Genomic DNA, 22438 nt, shown 5'->3' on the forward strand with positions numbered 1-22438 from the left:
CAACTTCACTGGCTGTGCATTCGAGGCACCCACCACCCTCTGTGAAAACTTTCCCCGCACATCTCCTCTAAACTTTCCCCCTCTTGCCTTCAAACTGTCCCGTCCTGTAGTTGACCTTTTCACCCTGGGGAAAAGACTCCAACTATCAACCATATATCTGCCTCTATCAGGTCACCCCTCAGCCTCTGTCTTTCCAGTGAAAACAATCCGAGTTTATTCAACTTCTCTTCATACCTTAACCAGACCAGGCAACATCCTTGTAAACCTTCTTTGGTTCTGAATATTGTTAGGGGCCTATAAATGATTCCCACAAGTGATCTTTTAACTTTGTTAATTCTTATCTGTACCCAAACTGATTCTGCATCTTGATCATTGGAACTAAGTTCAACTCTCTCTACTTACATCATCTGTTACTAACAGCAAGACTCCACCACCATGTCCTGTCCTCCATTTACTGTCATCTATTCACTCTCCCCTTCTCCAAAGCATCCACATCCTTCTGGTTGTCTGGTGATCAGCACTGCACTCAATATTCCATATTGGGCCTAACTAAAGTTTAATACAGCTGTAACATAACTTGCCAACTTTTATACTCGATGTCCCGGCCAGTGAAGCGAGCATGCTGCATGCCTTGTTGACCAAGTTATCCACCTGTGTTACCACTTTCAGGGATCAGTGGACAAGTACGCACAGATCCCTCTGTATGTCAATGTTCCTGGTGTTTTACTCAGACAGGGAAGGCTGGGGGACAACCATGTGGAGTTCTATCAAATTATAGAAAGAAATCTTTCTCCTTTGTTTTAGGGGGCAGTAACCAGTTGTATTGATTTAAGGCATTGAACAGAAGTTCCAGAGGAGAATTGAAGATGACTCAGTGGTTAGCATTGCTGCCTCACAACATCAGGGACCTTTGTTTAATTCCAGCCTCTGGCGACTGCCTGTGGAGTTTGCACGGTCTCCCCGTGTGTGCGGGTTTCTGTCAGGTACTCTGGTTTCTCCCACAGTCCAAAGATGTGTAGGTTAGGTGGATCGACCATGCTAAATTATCCCTTAGTGTCCTAAGATGTGTAGTTTTGGTGGATTTGCCATGGTAAATGTCCAGTGATAAGCAGTTGTGTGGGCCTGGTTAAGATGCATCTTCGGAGAGTCAGTGTAGAGTGGATGGGGCGATTGGGAGCCTTCTGCACAGTGGGGATTCTCTGGTTCTGTGGAAATGTTTTTTCACCCAGAGGGTAGTGGGAATCTGGATCTCACTGTCTGAAAGGGTGGTGGAGTCAGGAACACTCTCAACATTTAAGAAGCATTCAGACAAGCACTTGAAATGCTGCAGCGTACAAGGCTATGGAGCAAGTGCTGGTAATGGATTAGAATAGATTGGTGCTTGATGGCTGACACAGACACGGTGGGCCGAAGGGCCTCTTTCTGTGCTGAAAACCTTTATAAAGGCCCAGGGATTGGAAGTTATGAACCAGAACCTGAATCTTCACTAATCCCTGTTATTTCTCTCTCAGATCCCAAAGCAATGTAATGTCAATCACATTGATTTTTGTGCCGTGGGTGTAGGGGAATAATGTAACGGTGACTCTGAGGAACCATTCACAAGCTTACAGGGGGACAGGTGTCATTAACATTGGTTAGCACAAAAACAAGTATGCTCACGTGTTGCCGATTTTCCAGCTTTTTAACAATTCCAGACAGCCAACCGACAATTGTTTTCAGAGAAGGATTTAACCTCCGAACAGCCCAATCGCAGAGAGGTAACCCCAGTCTCTGACAGCTTCCAACACAGCAACACTTCAACAGCAAAAACTCCAACTTCAGAGAGGGAAACAGCACTGCTGTTTGTCTTAACTTCAAGCAGCTTCTGAAAGCAGAATGAAAACTAGAATGTTCTGTGAAAAATAGCTGTCCCTCAGTCACATGACATAACCTGTCAATCACCCACAGTCAAGCTCTACTCTGCCATCCCAGGGGAACACTGAAACAACAGAACACTGCATTAGTTCAGATTAAAATCAACATGATGTCAATTAGAACATAAGAACATAAGAAATAGGAGCAGGAGTAGGCCATCTAGCCCTTCGAGCCTGCCCCGCCATTCAATAAGATCATGGCTGATCTGTCGTGGCTCAGTTCCACTTTCCCGCCCTCTCCCCATAACCCTTAATCCCCTCTCTTATCAAGAACCCATCAACCCGCTTCTTAAAAATATTTAGCGAGGCAGCCTCCACCACTTCAACGGGCAGAGAATTCCAGAGATTCACCACCCTTTGAGTGAAGAAGTTCCTCCTCAACTCCGTTCTAAACCGCCTCCCCTTTATCTTGAGGCTGTGCCCCCTAGTCCTACTGTCTTTTTTGAGCGGGAAGAGTCTCTCCACCTCTATCCTATCCATCCCATTCATCATCTTATACGTCTCAATGAGATCTCCCCTCATTCTTCTAAACTCTAACGAGTACAAGCCCAGTTTATTCAGCCTCTCCTCATAGCTCAACCCCCTCAACTCCGGTATCAGCCTAGTAAACCTCCTCTGCACTCCCTCCAGGGCCAAAATATCCTTGCGCAGGTGCGGCGCCCAAAACTGCACACGGTACTCCAGCTGCGGCCTCACCAATGCCCTATACAGCTGCAGCAAGACCTCCCTACTTTTATATTCAATCCCCCTCGCTATGAAGGCCAGCATCCCATTCGCCTTCCTGACCACCTGCTGCACCTGCAAGCTGGGTTTTTGCGACTCATGCACAAGGACCCCGAGGTCCCTCTGCACCGTCGCCTGCTGCAGTTTTTCGCCACGTAAGTAATAGTCCTTCCTACCATTCTTCCTACCAAAGTGGACCACCTCACACTTGCCAACATTAAATTCCATTTGCCATTTCCTGGCCCATTCGCCCAGCCTATCTAGATCCTTCTGCAGACTCTCCACACCCTCCGCACAATTTGCCTTTCCCCCAATCTTGGTGTCATCAGCAAATTTCGACACCCTGCACTCGGTTCCCTCCTCCAGATCATCTATATAAATTATACTGCTTCAGTAACAATAAAGGAAACCGGGTACAGATAGCACGGTGCAGACAGTATAACCTGCATAGAAACATGATTAAAATAGAAACTAGAAGCAGAATTCGGCCATTCGGCCCTTCGAGCCTGCTCCACTATCGAATTCAATATCCTTCAATATTCAGTATGTTTGTAATAAAATGTACATTCCAATACATCCTTCAGTTGGTTCCATGTTACCAGTGATGGGTGAACGAGCTCTGTGTGCCAGAGAGTCTCCTGTACCCATACATTCAACTGCTCACTCTGATCTCCACAACAAATATCACAATCAGTGATTTCCCACGCAATCTGCTGTTCTCCCACCTCCAGCACTGTGAATTCTAGGTGTAAGGATTACAAGATCTGGACGTTGTCAGCATTTTTAACTCATTTCCTGTCCTTTCGTGCTCTCTTCTACAGGCACGTGAAGGCCCATTGTTACTCTTGTTGTACTGGAGAATTTCTCATTTCCCGAGTTGTGATAATTAAACTTAACAAAGGTTGATTTTTAGAAAAGCAAATAGTTTTTATTGTCACAAAACTGCATGCAGTTTATGGCTGAATCTTGGAAACAGAGAGCAGTCCGCACAAACTGCTGACTCTATCCCAAGACTGCACCCACGACAAGGTTCTATTCAATAATTATACATTTTCTTATCAGCGTACATGTTAGTAATACAAGCAGTGGTACATTGAACAAAACAAATTCTGTGACTCACTCATCCCCGACCTTGTTTCTGTGACTCCTTCATGCCTTGTTTTCTGTAATGAACAGGTTCTGTGACTCCCTCCTTCCCGACCTTATCTAATGTCCCGTATGTTATCTCAAAGTATATGGAGTCAACTGTGTAAAGGCCGACTGAGGCCAAGCATTTGGCCTTCACTGGTTGTAGTCATTTCTTTGTTCAGAGTCAGTCAGTTTTACAGGGGTCTGGCATTTTGAGTTGGCTTGGTCTGCTGTCTTTACTCTATCATTTTAAATACTTGACCATTTTTCTCATCAGGCCACTGCTTCATTTGTACACTATCACACTCTCCCATCAAAGACACAAGTCTGTGCTGGTGACAACCTGACTGACCATCGTGTCTACACAGGGAAAGCCTGTGACTATCCCATTCTCACAGTGCAAGAGTTATCTGACTAACCAGAACGCTGCAGAGTGGCTGACATGTCTCTGACAGTCGATGCTGCTGTCTGGGCATTTCCTGTGTCTGTGTGGGGATGACCTTTCTATAATTTCAATTTCATTCTCATTCGACCCCATATGCCTCAGCTTACATGTTATAAGATGCTTCACCACCTTGTCAGAACATAGCAAGTTATTATCCTTTTGCCTCACTGCACCCATATAACCCACGCCTGCTCAGGTCTCTGGCAATCTCCATCCCGTTATACTTGGATTGATGTGGCAGATACTCTCCAGCCCTGAGAGAACAGAAATTTGCTCCAAACTCACGTAGCCTTGGGGAACACGACCAAGTGTTGCCAAGTGCATCATTGAATTGAGTTTAACCTTCCTCCTCCTATTTCAGCCCTGTGTTCAGTAACCAGGCCTTCCTCACTGCTCTCTCCAGAGCTGCTGCCTATGAAATTGCTGCTGGTGCCAGCATTGCCTGAACTGGGACATCCCCTGCAGCGAGTGGTTAACGGCTGGAATTCACTGTCCGAGAGTGTGGTGGAGACACGTTCAGTTGAAAATTTCCACAGGGAATTGGATTATTATCTGAAAAGGAAGAATGTGCAGGGTTACCGGGAGAATTTGGGGGAATAACAAAGAACAAAAACAGCCCGGGAAACAAGCTCTTCGGCCCAACAAGCCCGCGCCGCCATTTTAACATTACCAGTCCCCCCTCCTGTTGTTTATGGCTTTCCACATTGAGGGAAACTAATTTAGGGACAATTTATTACCTCCAATCAGCCTAACAGCACATCTTTTGGGTGTGGGAGGAAACTGGAGCACCCGGAGAAAACCCACGCAAGCACGGGGAGAATGCGCAAACTCCCACAGACACCGGCCCAAATCCATGTGTCTGCACAGCAAACAGTGATAGTCACTGAGCTGTTGTGTTGCCCAGCATCTGGTCCAGTTTAAGCACACACTAACGACATGAAGTACTAGGCCAATCTCGAACAACCAACAGCAGCCCTCGTATGACCCATCGCGTGTATGCCCCTCATTGGACAACAAGGCGGACCGACTTAAAACCTGTGAATCAAAAGAGAAAAACATTAGTATCATTCCGCATCCTTATACGTTACCAGGGACGTCCCAATGCTAATGAACCTTATTTGAAACAATTTCCTAAATCCTCCCATCTCCAACCTACTTGTGCCTGTCTAAGTTACTCTTAAACAACTCCAGCGTGCCTGTGTCCACCACCTTGGCAGAGCATTCCATACCCCCTCTACCCTCTTTGTGAAAAACCTCCCTCTAATATCCGTGTTATACCTCTTCCCCCTCACCCTAAGCCTGTGCCCCCCTCGTACTGTGTGTCTCTAACATAGGAAATAGCTTACCACTGTTTATCTATACCCTTCATAATCTTCTATACCTCCATTAGATCCCCCCTCAGTCGGCGTCTTTCAAGGGAAAACAGTGCCAATTTGCTCAATCTTTCCTCATAATCCAGTCCTTCCGTACCAGGCAACGTCCTGGTAAACCTCCTCTGCACTCTCTCCAAAGTCTCCACGTCCTTCTGGTAGTAAGGCGACTAGAACTGGACGCAGGACTCCAAATGCGGCCTGACCAACGTTCTATACAACTGCAACATTAGACTCCAGCTCTTATATTCTATACCCCTTCCTTTAAAGGCTAACATACCACAGGCTTTCTTCACCACACTCTCCACTTGTACTGCCACCTTCAAAGACTTGTGCACTTGCACCCCCAGGTCTCGCTGCGTTTCTATACTCTTTATAGGCTTACCCTTTATCATATAACTTCCCCCTACATTATTCCGGCCAAAATGCATCACCTCACATTTATCCGGATTAAACTCCATTTGCCATGTATCTGCCCAATATACCAGCCTATCAATATCCTGCTGTATTGCCAGACACTGCTCCTCACTGCCTGCCGATCCAGCCATCTTGGTGTCATCAGCAAATTTGCTGATCACACCACCTACTTCCTCTTCTAAATCATTTATATACACTACAAAGAGAAGAGGTCCCAGTACCGAGCCGTGCGGCACACCACTAGTGACAGACCTCCAGCTAGAAAAGGACCCCTCCACTACTACTCTCTGACTCCTCTTAGCAAGCCTGTTCTCAACCCATCTAGATACCTGACCTTGTATCCCAGGAGCCTTAATCTTTGCAACCAACCTATCACGAGGGACTTTGTCAAACGCCTTACTGAAATCCATATAGACGACATCAACGGCTCAGTAAATTGCTGATTTAGAGAGTCAGTGCAGACAGCGTGGGCCGAATGGTCCCCTGCTCTGTAACGATTCTGTGATTCTACCTGAGAGAGATACCAATGGCCCTTAATGGACACTGGTTAAATTATCTAACCCTGTTAACACTGCAACATCACCAGCTTCCAGTTAAAATATCGATACATTTCCAACCATTATCTTCACAGAATTATTGCCGAGCACCACGAGGTGAAATGTGTCTGCCCCGGCTCCCCAAACTAGTATTAGGAATTTGTCTCATTCTCCTGCCTTCTCCTCGTATCTTTACACATTGTTTCATTTGAATGTTCATTGACTGCCCTCTGTGATGCCTCGAATCAGCCTCCCTCCACCACACTTCCCGGCTGTAATTCCAGACCCGAACCACTGGCAGTGTGAAAAAGGTTTCTCTCTCATCATCTTCAACCCCACCATACACTCCATTCCTGAGGCTCTGACCTTATCTCAGGATGAGGACATGGGAATCCTGGACTTTATGGTACAGGATCTGTAGTCAGAGACTCTTTTCCTCAGGTGGATGTAGCTGTTACTCGGGGGCATAACTATAAGGTTCATGGTGGGAGATATAGGAGGGATGTCCGAGGTAGATCCTTCACTCAGAGAGTGGTTGGGGTGTGGAATGCACTGCCTGCTGTGATAGTGGAGTCGGACACTTTAGGAACTTTCAAGCGGTTATTGGATAGGCACATGGAGCACACCAGAATGATAGGGAGTGGGATAGCTTGATCTTGGGATTGGACATAGTTCGGGACAACATCGGGGGCCGAAGGGCCTGTACTGTGCTGTACTGTTCTCTGCTTTCTGTTTCACCATCGTCCTTTTTGTCATTTAATCACTCCGGCACTTCCATTTTGTTCTTTCCTTGTTACCCACCCATCCCAGCTCCCAGTCACTTCAAACAATTTAATTCACTGCTACTTCCAAGTTCTAATTTAAGCTGATTGAACTGAAACTAAATCTGTTTCTATCTTCACAGATATTATCTGTCCTGATGAGAGTTTCCAACATATTTATACATATTTCAGATTTACAGCATTAATATAATTTTGTCTTCTGTATGAACTGAAGTTGTGTTTCTTGAATGTCCCACACTGTACATTATTATTGTTAAAAATATATGGCACTGGTGAGGCCGCAGCTGGAGTACTGTGTGCAGTTTTGGTCGCCGCACTTACGCAAGGATATTTTGGCCTTGGAGGGAGTGCAGAGGAGGTTTACTAGGCTGATACCGGAGTTGAGGGGGTTGAACTATGAGGAGAGGCTGAATAAACTGGGCTTGTACTCGTTAGAGTTTAGAAGAATGAGGCGAGATCTCATTGAGACATGTAAGATGATGAATGGGATGGATAGGATAGAGGTGGAGAGGCTCTTCCCGCTCAGAAAGGACAGTAGGACTAGGAGGCACAGCCTCAAGATAAAGGGGGGAGTGGTTTAGAACGGAGTTGAGGAGGAACTTCTTCATTCAAAGGGTGGTGAATCTCTGGAATTCTCTGCCCGTTGAAGTGGTGGAGGCTGCCTCGCTAAATATTTTTAAGAGGTGGGTTGATGGGTTTTTGATAAGAGAGGGGATTAAGGGTTATGGGGAGAGGGCGGGAATGTGGAACTGAGCCACGACAGATCAGCCATGATCTTATTGAATGGCGGGGCAGGCTCGAAGGGCTAGATGGCCTACTCCTGCTCCTATTTCTTATGTTCTTATGTTAATGATCTTATTCTTAAAAACACTGTGAATTTACCCTGATTCCTGTTATTTTTCTCTCTCTGATCTCCAGTCTGAAATATAATGATCTCACTGATTCTTGTGCCGAGGACCTGGTCTCTGCTCTCAGTACAAACCGCTCGCTGATAGATCTGAATCTGGGTTACAATAATCTGGGAGATTCAGGAGTGAAACAGCTGTCTGTGGCTCTGAGGAATCCGGACTGTAAAATACAGAAACTGGAGTAAGTAACAGACTGTGAGAGATTGTGTTTATAATAACTGAATATTCAACAATATAATTTCACCACTGGTATTTGTATAAAAAACACTGCCCATTACTATTGGGGTCAGTTATGAATAAGGAAAATTGTTTTTCCTCTGACTCCTGTTGTTTCTCTCTCTGATCCCTGAGCAATGGGATGTCAGTCCCACAGATCCTTATGTTGAGGGTGTGGGGGAATAATGTTATGGTGCATCCTCTGAGGTTCTCTCCTCCTCCTCAAGATGATGAAATGGATGGATAGGATAGAGGTGGAGAGACTCTTCCCGCTCAGAAAGGATAGTAGGACTAGGGGGCACAGCCTCAAGATAAAGGGGGGGCAGTTTAGAATGGAGTTGAGGAGGAACTTCTTCACTCAAAGGGTGGTGAATCTCTGGAATTCTCTGCCCGTTGAAGTGGTGGAGGCTACCTCACTAAATATATTTAAGACGCGGGTAGATAGGATTTTGGTAGGCAAGGGGATTAAGGATTATGGGGAGAAGGTGGGAAAGTGGAACTGAGGCACTTCAGATCAGCCATGATCTTATTGAATGGCGGGGCAGGCTCGAAGGGCTAGATGGCCTACTCCTGCTCCTATTTCTTATGTTCTCCTCAGATGTGCAGGGCTCTCCTTGGACACAGCATCCATTGACTTGTGAAAGGGGGGAGAGTGAATAGATGACAGTAAATGGAGGACAGGACATGGTGGTGGAGTCTCGCTGTTAGTAACAGATGACAATACAGCAGCGAGAGGTGAACTTAGTTCCAATGATCAAGATACAGAATCAGTTTGGGTAAAGATAAGAATTAACAAAGTTAAAAGATCGCTTGTGAGAATCATTTAATCACCCCTAACAATATTCAGAATCTCTGACACAGTACACAGGAAAAATAATGGGGCCTTGTAAAAACAAACTGCAATAATCACGGGTGATTTCAATTTTCATTTACAAAGAAGAACAAAGAGCCACACAACACAGTAACAGGCCCTTCGGCCCACCAAGCCTGACTCCTTATTCAGACCCAGTACTTACTGCCCATTTGCAGTTTCTATTCCTCTGTTCATTCCTTGTTCGTGTGTCTATAAAGATGTGTGTTGAACGTTGGTAACATGCCTGCTTCCACCACCTCCATTGGCTGTGCATTCCAGGCACCCACCGCTCTGTGAAAACCTTCCCCACACATCTCCCCTAAACTTTGCCCCTCTCACCATCATCCTGTGCCCTCTTGTAGTTGACCATTCCACCCTGGAGAAAAGTCTCTGACTGTCCACCATGTCGATGCCTCTCATAATTGTGTAGACCTTCATCAGGTCACCCCTCAGCCTCCCTTTTTGTAGTGAAAACAATCCGTGTTTATCCAACCTCTTCTTATATCTTAACCCTCCATGGCCTCCTTGACCGGGTGAACCTTCTTTACACCCTCTCCAAAGCATCCCCATCCTTCTGGTAGTGAGGTGAACAGAATTGCAAGCAATATTCAAATGTGGCCAACCAAAGTTTCATACCGATGTAATATAACTTGCTAACTTTTATACTCGATATGCCAGTCGATGAAGACAAGTATGCTGTCTGCCTTCTTGACCACCTCATCCACCTGAGTTGCCATTTCAGGGATCTGTAGACTTGTACACACAGATCCCTCTGTAGGTCAATGTTCCTGTGGGTTCTTCCATTTACTGTATAAATCGCTCAGATTGTCAAAAGTTGAATAGAAGATTAGTTCACAGAATGTATTTCCTGGAGAAGCACGTTCCAGTGTCAATCACAAAACAAGCTGTTTTAGACATGGTGATGTGTAAATGTGTGGCCTTTCCAGCAGAAATAGATTCCTTTCATTTGAAAAACAGCAGCAAATGTTGTTCCAGCCATTGCTAATTTGTATTAGATTAAGTGAAGATGTGGCACCGTGGTTGGCACTGCTGCCTCACAGCATCAGGGACCTGGATTCATTCCAGCCTTGGGCGACTGAAGTTTTCACATTCTCCTTGTTTCTGTGCGGAGTTTCCTCTGGGTGCTCCTGTTTCCTCCCACAATCCACAAAATGTGCAAGTTAGGTGGATTTGGCCATGCTAAATTACCCCTTAGTGTCCAAGATGTGTAGCTTCAGGGGATTAACAATGTAAATATGTGGGGTTACAGGTAAACGGGAAGCTGCAGATCTGTTACTCTGACATTAATACTCCAGCAATCCAGAGTAAAGGAAATGATAACAGAAGACTGAGAAATTAATAGCAGGATTAGACAGGGCCAATATGGATTGATGAAAGGCTGGCAGGGTGACACAGTGGTTAGCACAGCTGTATCACAGCCAGGGGCCCAGATTCAGTTCCAGCCTTGGGTGACTGTGTGCAGTTTGTACATTCTCCCCACGTCTGCCTGCATTTCCTCTGGGTGCTATGGTTCCCACCCACACTCCAAAGGTACGCTGGATAGCTGGATTGGCTAATGTAAAAATGCCCAGATGTAAATTAGTGATGTCGTGGGGAACGGACCTTTGTAAGATTCTCCATCAGATTGTCTCGATGGGCCGAATGACAACCTCCCACACTGGGGATTCTATAGTTGGGTGATTCACTGACAAGAGATTATTAAAGAAAATCTGCAGCAAATGTGGGAGAGAAACAATTTGTGATTGATGAGGATTAAACTCTAATCATCATCTTTATTTATTCCTCATTATTGTGCTCAGCAAGTTGTTTCTTTTCATATCTCAGTTTAGTTTTTAATTGAAATTTCTGCTGTGCCAAACTTGATCATTCTGAAATTTACTCATCGGCCCCTTGAGTGAGAAAAACATTGCCATGTGTTTGCCCAGTGAATATGTTGGTGAACCCTGCTCTAGCCTATGCTGGTGCCAGCCTAACGGACATGTCTCTGACAGTCAATGCTGCTGCCTTTGCATTGCCAGTGTCTGGGTGGAGATGTTCTTTCTACAATTTCACTCTCATCCTTATTCACATATCAGGCTGTGCTGCACTCACCGTGTCAGAACACATCAGGACATTGATCCTTTTCCACACTGTAACCACGTGTCTGAAACCTGCTCACCTCCCAGCAATCTCCATCCAGACTGGCTTGTAATGATGGGATAACCTCCTCCCATCCTGAGGGAACAGGACCTCCCTCCGAGCCTGAGCAGCCGGGAGGAGTCCCTCCAGGGAGGAATTAGTGATTGGGGGGGTAACCCTTGCTCTGCTTTCTGACATTTCAGCCCCTCATTCAGTAAGCAGAGCTCCCTCGCTGCTCCCTCCAGAGCTGCTGTGTTTGAAAGTCCTGCTGGCTGCCTTTGGAGATGGTGCCAGCATTGCCTGAACCGGGACTGTCCCCTGCCCAGGCTGCCTCAGTGGGCAGCTCCCCCTGCCTGCCAGCCGTTAATTGTCCGCCTCTGACAATATCACCTTCATAACTCTGCCTATCCTGCCCACACAGACACACCACCCATTTCCAATCCCCATGTTGGGAATTCACAGCTTCTGGGAAAATCACAGCCATTATCTTCACCCTCACCACAAACTGCATTCCCAAACCACTGACCATCCCATGTCCCTCCCGAGCCACTCCAAGTAAGGACATGGGGATCCTGTGATTATGGTCCTGTCCCATCATCACTTTTACCATTTAATCACTCCTGTAATTCCAGTTTGTCCTTTCTTTGTTTCATCCCCAGCCACCCACCGCTGTCCCTTCAAACCTGTCAATTCACTGCCAGTTCCCAGTTCCAATGGAAGCTCAAACTTTACCCCTGTTTCTCTCTTCACAAATATTTCCCTAACCTGCTGAACATTTCCAGTTTATTTATATTTCATTTTCAGCATTGAGTATTTCCTCATTCTACAGAAATGCAAGTTGTGTTTTTGGAATGTCTCCTACAATACATTATTATTGTTATTAACAGTATTATATAAAACACTGGGGATTGAGCCTGATTCCTGTTATTTCTCTCTCTGGTCTCCAGTCTGTATAATAACGCTCTCACAGATTCTTGTGCTGAGGATCTCGTCTCCGCTCTCTGTACAAAACAGTCACTGAGGGTTCTGTACCTGGGGTTAAACTCCTTCACAGATCAATCTGTCCCTGCTCTCTGCCACCTCATACTGACCTGCAGGAGCCTGGAGGAGATAAAGTGAGTGTTTGTGTTAATTTTTAGTGTAATAATTAAAATATAAATGAATTTAAAATATAAATGGGCCTGAACCTTCCAAGCAGCAGCAATGGTAAGCAGATTGCCAGAATGTGTGAAAATTCCCCCAACCTGAAACTTTCTCCCAGAATCTTCAGTACTGCGACACCGGGAGCTCCATCAGAGCAGAGTCGGGGAAGAGAGAGCACACACCCTATTTACAGCACAGTGACCCCGGGGAGCTCCGTCAGAGCAGAGTCGGGGAAGAGAGAGCACACACCCTATTTACAGCACAGTGACCCCGGGGAGCTCCATCAGAGCAGAGTCGGGGAAGAGAGAGCACACACCCTATTTACAGCACAGTGACCCCGGGGAGCTCCATCAGAGCAGAGTCGGGGAAGAGAGAGCACACACCCTATTTACAGCACAGTGACCCCGGGGAGCTCCGTCAGAGCAGAGTCGGGGAAGAGAGAGCACACACCCTATTTACAGCACAGTGACCCCGGGGAGCTCCGTCAGAGCAGAGTCGGGGAAGAGAGAGCACACACCCTATTTACAGCACAGTGACACCGGGAGCTCCATCAGAGCAGAGTCGGGGAAGAGAGAGCACACACCCTATTTACAGCACAGTGACCCCGGGGAGCTCCATCAGAGCAGAGTCGGGGAAGAGAGAGCACACACCCTATTTACAGCACAGTGACCCCGGGGAGCTCCGTCAGAGCAGAGTCGGGGAAGAGAGAGCACACACCCTATTTACAGCACAGTGACCCCGGGGAGCTCCGTCAGAGCAGAGTCGGGGAAGAGAGAGCACACACCCTATTTACAGCACAGTGACCCCGGGGAGCTCCGTCAGAGCAGAGTCGGGGAAGAGAGAGCACACACCCTATTTACAGCACAGTGACCCCGGGGAGCTCCGTCAGAGCAGAGTCGGGGAAGAGAGAGAACACACCCTATTTACAGCACAGTGACCCCGGGGAGCTCCATCAGAGCAGAGTCGGGGAAGAGAGAGCACACACCCTATTTACAGCACAGTGACCCCGGGGAGCTCCGTCAGAGCAGAGTCGGGGAAGAGAGAGCACACACCCTATTTACAGCACAGTGACCCCGGGGGAGCTCCGTCAGAGCAGAGTCGGGGAAGAGAGAGCACACACCCTATTTACAGCACAGTGACCCCGGGGAGCTCCGTCAGAGCAGAGTCGGGGAAGAGAGAGCACACACCCTATTTACAGCACAGTGACCCCGGGGGAGCTCCGTCAGAGCAGAGTCGGGGAAGAGAGAGCACACACCCTATTTACAGCACAGTGACCCCGGGGAGCTCCGTCAGAGCAGAGTCGGGGAAGAGAGAACACACACCCTATTTACAGCACAGTGACCCCGGGGAGCTCCGTCAGAGCAGAGTCGGGGAAGAGAGAGCACACACCCTATTTACAGCACAGTGACCCCGGGGGAGCTCCGTCAGAGCAGAGTCGGGGAAGAGAGAGCACACACCCTATTTACAGCACAGTGACCCCGGGGAGCTCCGTCAGAGCAGAGTCGGGGAAGAGAGAGCACACACCCTATTTACAGCACAGTGACCCCGGGGAGCTCCGTCAGAGCAGAGTCGGGGAAGAGAGAGCACACACCCTATTTACAGCACAGTGACCCCGGGGAGCTCCATCAGAGCAGAGTCGGGGAAGAGAGAGCACACACCCTATTTACAGCACAGTGACCCCGGGGAGCTCCGTCAGAGCAGAGTCGGGGAAGAGAGAGCACACACCCTATTTACAGCACAGTGACCCCGGGGAGCTCCGTCAGAGCAGAGTCGGGGAAGAGAGAGCACACACCCTATTTACAGCACAGTGACCCCGGGGAGCTCCATCAGAGCAGAGTCGGGGAAGAGAGAGCACACACCCTATTTACAGCACAGTGACCCCGGGGAGCTCCGTCAGAGCAGAGTCGGGGAAGAGAGAGCACACACCCTATTTACAGCACAGTGACCCCGGGGAGCTCCATCAGAGCAGAGTCGGGGAAGAGAGAGCACACACCCTATTTACAGCACAGTGACCCTGGGGAGCTCCGTCAGAGCAGAGTCGGGGAAGAGAGAGCACACACCCTATTTACAGCACAGTGACCCCGGAGAGCTCCATCAGAGCAGAGTCGGGGAAGAGAGAGCACACACCCTATTTACAGCACAGTGACCCCGGGGAGCTCCGTCAGAGCAGAGTCGGGGAAGAGAGAGCACACACCCTATTTACAGCACAGTGACCCCGGGGAGCTCCGTCAGAGCAGAGTCGGGGAAGAGAGAGCACACACCCTATTTACAGCACAGTGACCCCGGGGAGCTCCATCAGAGCAGAGTCGGGGAAGAGAGAGCACACACCCTATTTACAGCACAGTGACCCCGGGGAGCTCCATCAGAGCAGAGTCGGGGAAGAGAGAGCACACACCCTATTTACAGCACAGTGACCCTGGGGAGCTCCGTCAGAGCAGAGTCGGGGAAGAGAGAGCACACACCCTATTTACAGCACAGTGACCCCGGAGAGCTCCATCAGAGCAGAGTCGGGGAAGAGAGAGCACACACCCTATTTACAGCACAGTGACCCCGGGGAGCTCCGTCAGAGCAGAGTCGGGGAAGAGAGAGCACACACCCTATTTACAGCACAGTGACCCCGGGGAGCTCCGTCAGAGCAGAGTCGGGGAAGAGAGAGCACACACCCTATTTACAGCACAGTGACCCCGGGGAGATCCGTCAGAGCAGAGTCGGGGAAGAGAGAGCACACACCCTATTTACAGCACAGTGACCCCGGGGAGCTCCATCAGAGCAGAGTCGGGGAAGAGAGAGCACACACCCTATTTACAGCACAGTGACCCCGGGGAGCTCCATCAGAGCAGAGTCGGGGAAGAGAGAGCACACACCCTATTTACAGCACAGTGACCCCGGGGAGCTCCATCAGAGCAGAGTCGGGGAAGAGAGAGCACACACCCTATTTACAGCACAGTGACCCCGGGGAGCTCCATCAGAGCAGAGTCGGGGAAGAGAGAGCACACACCCTATTTACAGCACAGTGACCCCGGGGAGATCCATCAGAGCAGAGTCGGGGAAGAGAGAGCACACACCCTATTTACAGCACAGTGACCCCGGGGAGATCCATCAGAGCAGAGTCGGGGAAGAGAGAGCACACACCCTATTTACAGCACAGTGACCCCGGGGAGCTCCATCAGAGCAGAGTCGGGGAAGAGAGAGCACACACCCTATTTACAGCACAGTGACCCCGGGGAGCTCCGTCAGAGCAGAGTCGGGGAAGAGAGAGCACACACCCTATTTACAGCACAGTGACCCTGGGGAGCTCCATCAGAGCAGAGTCGGGGAAGAGAGAGCACACACCCTATTTACAGCACAGTGACCCCGGGGAGCTCCGTCAGAGCAGAGTCGGGGAAGAGAGAGCACACACCCTATTTACAGCACAGTGACCCCGGGGAGCTCCATCAGAGCAGAGTCGGGGAAGAGAGAGCACACACCCTATTTACAGCACAGTGACCCCGGGGAGCTCCATCAGAGCAGAGTCGGGGAAGAGAGAGCACACACCCTATTTACAGCACAGTGACCCCGGGGAGCTCCATCAGAGCAGAGTCGGGGAAGAGAGAGCACACACCCTATTTACAGCACAGTGACCCCGGGGAGATCCATCAGAGCAGAGTCGGGGAAGAGAGAGCACACACCCTATTTACAGCACAGTGACCCCGGGGAGCTCCGTCAGAGCAGAGTCGGGGAAGAGAGAGCACACACCCTATTTACAGCACAGTGACCCCGGGGAGCTCCGTCAGAGCAGAGTCGGGGAAGAGAGAGCACACACCCTATTTACAGCACAGTGACCCTGGGGAGCTCCGTCAGAGCAGAGTCGGGGAAGAGAGAGCACACACCCTATTTACAGCACAGTGACCCCGGGGAGCTCCGTCAGAGCAGAGTCGGGGAAGAGAGAGCACACACCCTATTTACAGCACTGTGACGCAGGGAGATCTATTCCCAGTCTGTTCATGTGGCTATCTCGGTAAGTCTTAAATGATCCCAGCGTGTCTGCTTCAACCACTTTGCTTGACAGTGCAGTCCAGGCCCCCACCACCCTCTGTGTAAAATACGCACCCCGACAGCTGTGTTGAAACTTGCCCCCTTCACCTTGAACTTGTGACCACTTGTGATCGTCACCTCCGACCTGGGAAAAAGCTTCCCACTGTTCACCCTATCTATACCCTTCGTAATCTCCCTGGAAAGATGAGGTCACCCCTCATCCTTCCAGGGAGAACAACCCCAGTTTTCCCAATCTCTCCTCATAGCTCAGACCCTCCATACCAGACAACATCCTGGTAAACCTTCTCTGCACTCTCTCCAAAGCCTCCACGTCCTTCTGGTAGCGCAGTGACCAGAACTGGACACAGTATTCGAAAAGTGGCCTAACCAACGTTCTATACAGCTGCAACATAATGTGCTAACTTTTATACTCTATGCCGTGTCCAATAAAGGTAAGCATGTCATAAGCCTTCTTTACCACCCTCTCCACCTGTGCTGCCACTTTTAAGGATCTGTGGACTTGCACACCCAGGTCCCGCTCTGTGTCTATACTCCTGATGATTCTGCCATTTATTGTATAACTCCCCCCTACGTTACATCTACCAAAATGCATCACTTCACATTTATCTGATTAAATTCCATCTGCCATTTCTGCGCCCAATTTTCCAGCCTATCTATATCCTGCTGTGTTCTCTGACAATATTCATCACTATCCGCAACTCCAGCAATCATTGTGTCATCCACAAACTTACTGATCAAACCTTTATCTTCTTCCAAATCATTTATATATATATCACAAACAGCAGAGGTCCCAGTACAGAGCTCTGCAGAACACAGCTAGTAGTCATGATGTGGGTATGCCGGCGTTGGACTGGGGTAAACACAGTAAAAGTCTGACAACACCAGGTTTTAGTCCAACTGATTTATTTGATAGTAAACTCACAAGCTTTTGAGGGGTTTCCCTCTTCTTCAGGTGAATGGAGAGTTCTGCCTCAGACAGAGCATATAAAGCACAGACAGTTTAGAGATTACTGATTAGAATGCGAATCTTTACACCTAACCTGCTGTTCAAGTCCTAAAGTGGCCGACAACGTGAGTGGAAGGAGCATGGCTGTTCCAAGCTTCTTCACCGCACAGAATCTTCAACCGATGCTGCACACTGTTGCTGAACAGAGACTGATAGCCAAGTTCTGCACACATGAGGACGGTCTCAACAGGGACCTTGGGTTCATGTCGCACTATCTGTAACCCCCGTGACTTGCCGGGGTTTGCAAAACCTCACTTACTGTACTGTCTGGAGACAATACACATCTCTTTAACCTGTGATCAGTGCTCCTTCCACACACATTGACAGCCACTTTAGGACTTGAACAGCAGGTTAGGTGTAAGGATTCGCATTCTAATCAGTAATCTGTAAACTGTCTGTGCTTTATATGCTCTGTCTGAGGCCAGAACTCTCCATTCACCTGAAGAAGAGGGAAACCCCCTGAAAGCTTGTGAGTTTACTATCAAATAAATCGGTTGGACTGAAACGTGGTGTTGTCAGAGTTTTTACTGTGAACACAGCTAGTCACAGACTTTTCACTGGAAAAAAAAAACCCTCCACTGCAACCCTCTGTCTTCTATGGCCAAGCCAGTTCTCCACCCATCTGGCTAGTTCACCTTTTGTCTCGTGAAATTTAACCTTTTGCACCAGCCTGCCATGAGGGACCTTGTCAAACGCTTTACTAAAATCCATATAGACGACATCCACGGCCCTTCCCTCATCAATCGTTTTTGTCACCTCCTTAAAAAACACAACCAAATCTGTGAGGCATGACCTCCCTCGTACAAAACCACGCTGTCTACCATGAATGAGATTATTCCATTCTAAATTTGCATATATCCTATCTCTAATAATCTTCTTCAATAATTTCCCTACCATGGATGTCAAGCTCACCGGCCTATAATTACCCGGGTTATCCTTGCTACCCTTCTTAAATAACGGGACCACATTTGCTATCCTCCAATCCTCTGGGATCTCACCTGTGTCCAGTGAAGAGACAAAGATTTCTGTTAGAGGCCCAGCAATTTCATCTCTTGTCTCCCTGAGCAGTCTAGGACAGATGCCATCAGGCCCTGGGGATTTGTCTGTCTTAATATTTCCTCAAAAAAACTAACACTTCCTCCCTTGTAATTGAGATTTTTTTTCTAACGGATCAACACATCCCTCTGAGACACTCCCAGTCAACATGTCCCTCTCCTTTGTGAATACTGATGCATAGGATGCGTTTAGGATCTCAGCTACTTCCTTGGGTTCTGAGCATAATTCCCCTCCTTTGTCCCTGAGAGATCCGATTTTTTTCCCCCTGATAACCCTCTTCTTCCTAATGTATGAATAAAATGCCTTAGGATGTTCCTTAATCCTGTCTGCCAAGGACATTTCGTGTCCCCTTTTTGCCCTTCTAACTCTGTGTTTGAGTGCTTTTCTACTTTCTCTGTATTCTTCCAGTGCTCCACCTGTTTTTTAGCTGCCTGGACATTAAGTATGTTTTTTTCTTTTTGATTAGACCCACAATTTCACTAGTTATCCACGGCTGTCAAATCCTACCTTTCCTATCCTTCCTTTTTATAGGCACATCTCTGTCCTGCAGCCCCATCAACATCCACATGTCAGGTGTGGATTTACCCTCAAACAGCCTCACCCAATTCCTGCCCAATCCGGCTGTAGTTAGCCTTTCCCTAATTCAGCACCTTACCCATAGGACAACACTCATCGTTTTCCATTACTATCCTAAAGTTAACAGAATTGTGGTCACTATTTGCCACATGTTCCCCTATTGAAACTTTGATGACCTGACCTGGCTCATTCCCCAGAACTAGGTCCAGTATAGCCCCTTCTCTAGTTGGACTATCTACATATTGTTCCAAAGAACGTTCCTGTAGGCATTTTATAAATTCCTCCCCGTCCGGACCCCCCGCCCTAAGTGATTTCCAGTCTATTCTTATTATTCTCCCCTCAATCTGGTTTCCAATGTGGGTGTCATAAGCGTGGACAAGGGTCAAGGGTGGAAGAGGGAAAGCACAATGTTAAAATGGCAGCGTGGGCTCGTTGGGCCGAAGGGCCTGTTTCCCGGGCCGTGTTGTTCTTTGTTCTTTATTCTTTGTTCTTTGTATACCAGGGAAATTAAAGTCTGCCACTACAACAACCCTATTTTTTCTGGAACTGTCCAGAATCTCCTTACATATCTGTTCCTCCACTTCCCGTTGGCTGTTGGGAGATCTGTAGTATACCCCCAGCATAGTAACTGTGCCCTTCCTGTTTCTGAGCTCCACCCACAGTGACTCGTTACATGACCTTTCTAAATTGTCCACCCTCTGTACTGCTGTAATATGCTCCCTAACCAGTACAGCTACTTCACCACCTCTTCGAGCCCCTTCTCTGTCTCACCTAAAACACCTATACCCCGAAATATTCAGCTGCCAGTCCTGTCCTTCTTTTAACCAAGTCTCCGCCACTGCAACCATATCCAAATTCCACACAATCATTAAGGCTCTAAGTTCGTCTGTCTTGCCCGTTACGCTCCTCGCATTGAAGCAGATTCACTCCAGACCTCCAGGCGCACTGAGGTCATCCTCTCCCAGAATGTTCTTCCTCTTAAATAGCCTTGTCCTGATCCCAAGCTCGTCCCCAGCCTCTATGCTTATTGACCTATTGTTTTGATCCCCACACCCCACTGCCACATTAGTTTAAACCCACCCGAACCACACTAGCAAAACTCCCAGCCAGGATATTAATGCCCCTCCAGTTTAGGTGTAACCCATCCTTCTTGTATAGGTGCCATCCTCTCTTGAAGACTTCCCAGTGATCAACGGAATTGAAACCCTCCCTCCTGCACCAGTCCTTTAACCACGCGTTCAATTGTACAATCCCCCTGTTCCTAACCTCACTGGTACCTGGCACTGGGAGTAGTCCAGAGATTGCTAGACCAGAGGCCCTGCTTTTTAACCTACTACCCAAATCCCTGAATTGCTCTCGCAGGACCTCCCTCTCTGCCTACGTCATTTGCACCAATGTGGACAATGACGTCTGCCTGATTACCCGCCCCTTTTAGGATGCTTCCTACCCGCTCAGAGACATCCAGGACCCCGGCACCAGGGAGGCAGACTACCATCCTGGAGTCTCGTTCATGCCCACAGAACCGCCTGTCTGTGTCTCTAACTATTGTGTCCCCCACTACTATTGTTCTCCTAGCCCCCGTCTTTCCCTTTAGAGCCACAGAGCCCAACTCGGTGTCAGTGACCTGGTCACTGTGGCTTACCCCTGGAGGGTCACCCCCGTCCCCCCACAGTATTCAAAACAGTGTACTTATTTTGGAGGGTGACAACCACAGGGGATCCCTTCACTGACTGCTCACTCCCCTCCCCTCTCCTGTCTGTCGCCCAGCCCATACGGGTAAGGGGGACAGCCAACGGGGTTCTCTCTGGAACATGATCTTTATCCTTCCTAACCGTGACCCACGTGTCTTCGTCTCATGGCCCCGGTGTGACTACTCGTCTGTAACTTCTATTAATTCCTCATTCTCCCTGACTAGACTAAGGTCATCGAGCCACAGCTCCAGTTCCCTAATGCGGTCCCTCAGGAGCTGCATTTCGACGTACCTGGGGCAGATATGGACTTCCGGGAGGCGAGGCGACTCCATGAACTCCCACATCCGACACCGAAAGCAACAAACTGGCCTCTCACTCATAATTACCCCTTCCTTTAAATTACTGGAAGAACAGAACCTACCCTGCCTCTACCTGTTCACGCCAAAGCCCATTGAGCCAAAGCCCTTCAGCCTTTACTCTGCTCCCTCTCACTCCACTGCCCACTCTCAATGCTGCCCGCTGTATAGAGTGGCCTGCTCCTTATAGTTCTCGTTGACCACTAGCTGGCGTCAGGCGCCTAGCAGTTTTCCTCAGTAAAATAAAAGATTTTTGAAAAGAAAAAAGCCCATGAAGAAACTTAAACTTAACGGATAGATAAATAAATAAATGAGCAAACACTAGCTGCCTTACCGTCAGCACGACTCTCTCCCTCTCACTCTAGCTCTGGTCCCTCTGTGTGTCAGTACCTGGGTAAAAGTGTGCAAGTGTCTGGGTTTGTATGTGTGTGTTTGTAAGAGTGTGTTTCTCTGTACCTGTGAGCATGTGTGTGTTTGTCAGTGCATGGATGAGTGTGGGTGACAGCTTGTGTCTGTGTATGTGTGTGTGTGTGTCTGGAGGGATGTACGTAGGATACACAGATGTGTGAATGTGTATGATTATGCTCATCTTCAGATGTGTGTCTGGTCTCTGGTGATCCATTAACTCCAGTCTCCTGTTATTTACCCTGTTGTTCAATCTGTTTATTTCCTGTTTCATCTTTAATCTGCTTCAGGCTGAGGAGCAATCTGTTCAGTTCAAATGGAAAGAAACAGCTGGAGTTGCTGCAGGGATCCAGATCGGGACTGAGAGTGTTAGTGTGATCATTTCAATCTGTGAACATTGCTGCTCCACCGGTTACAGTGAAATCCTGAATTGTGAAGATCTTCGACAGCTCCTTCCAAACCCTTCATTCCTGCCCCTCTCCCTCCCTATTCCATCAGCCCCTCCAGCCTGGCAGTGATTTCCCTGCTTACCTGGTTTCCCAGCTGGAAAACTGTTGTAGTTTTAGTCTCCACATTGAAGGAAAGATTGCTGCAAACCATTGTTTAAGCAGCAATGTGTTGTCAGTGTTCTCAGCAACAGAGTCTTCACCCTCCTTTCAAAATGGAGCAGCAGAGATCATTCTCCAGAGAGAGGGAACAGTGCGTATGATTCTGACAGTACCCAGCAGAGGACAGATTGG

General features: G+C 48.3%; 2 protein-coding genes across 2 annotated transcripts in view; both read left to right on the forward strand.

Annotated features, from left to right (window-relative positions):
- Window positions 1–22076, forward strand: part of LOC145337929 (NACHT, LRR and PYD domains-containing protein 3-like) — a 48026-nt gene extending 25950 nt beyond the window's left edge. The window contains exons 7-9 of the mRNA XM_080182712.1: window positions 8233–8403; window positions 12378–12545; window positions 21989–22076. Of these exons, the coding sequence (XP_080038838.1) occupies window positions 8233–8403; window positions 12378–12545; window positions 21989–22076 (427 nt within the window). The remainder of the gene's footprint in view (window positions 1–8232; window positions 8404–12377; window positions 12546–21988) is intronic.
- Window positions 1–22438, forward strand: part of LOC145337933 (uncharacterized) — a 222541-nt gene that overhangs the window by 63455 nt on the left and 136648 nt on the right. The gene's annotated exons all lie outside the window — the stretch shown is intronic.

The sequence above is a fragment of the Carcharhinus amblyrhynchos genome, unplaced genomic scaffold, assembly GCF_965287045.1.
Source record: "Carcharhinus amblyrhynchos unplaced genomic scaffold, sCarAmb.v2.hapA scaffold_82, whole genome shotgun sequence".
In the NCBI taxonomy this organism is placed as follows: domain Eukaryota; kingdom Metazoa; phylum Chordata; class Chondrichthyes; order Carcharhiniformes; family Carcharhinidae; genus Carcharhinus; species Carcharhinus amblyrhynchos.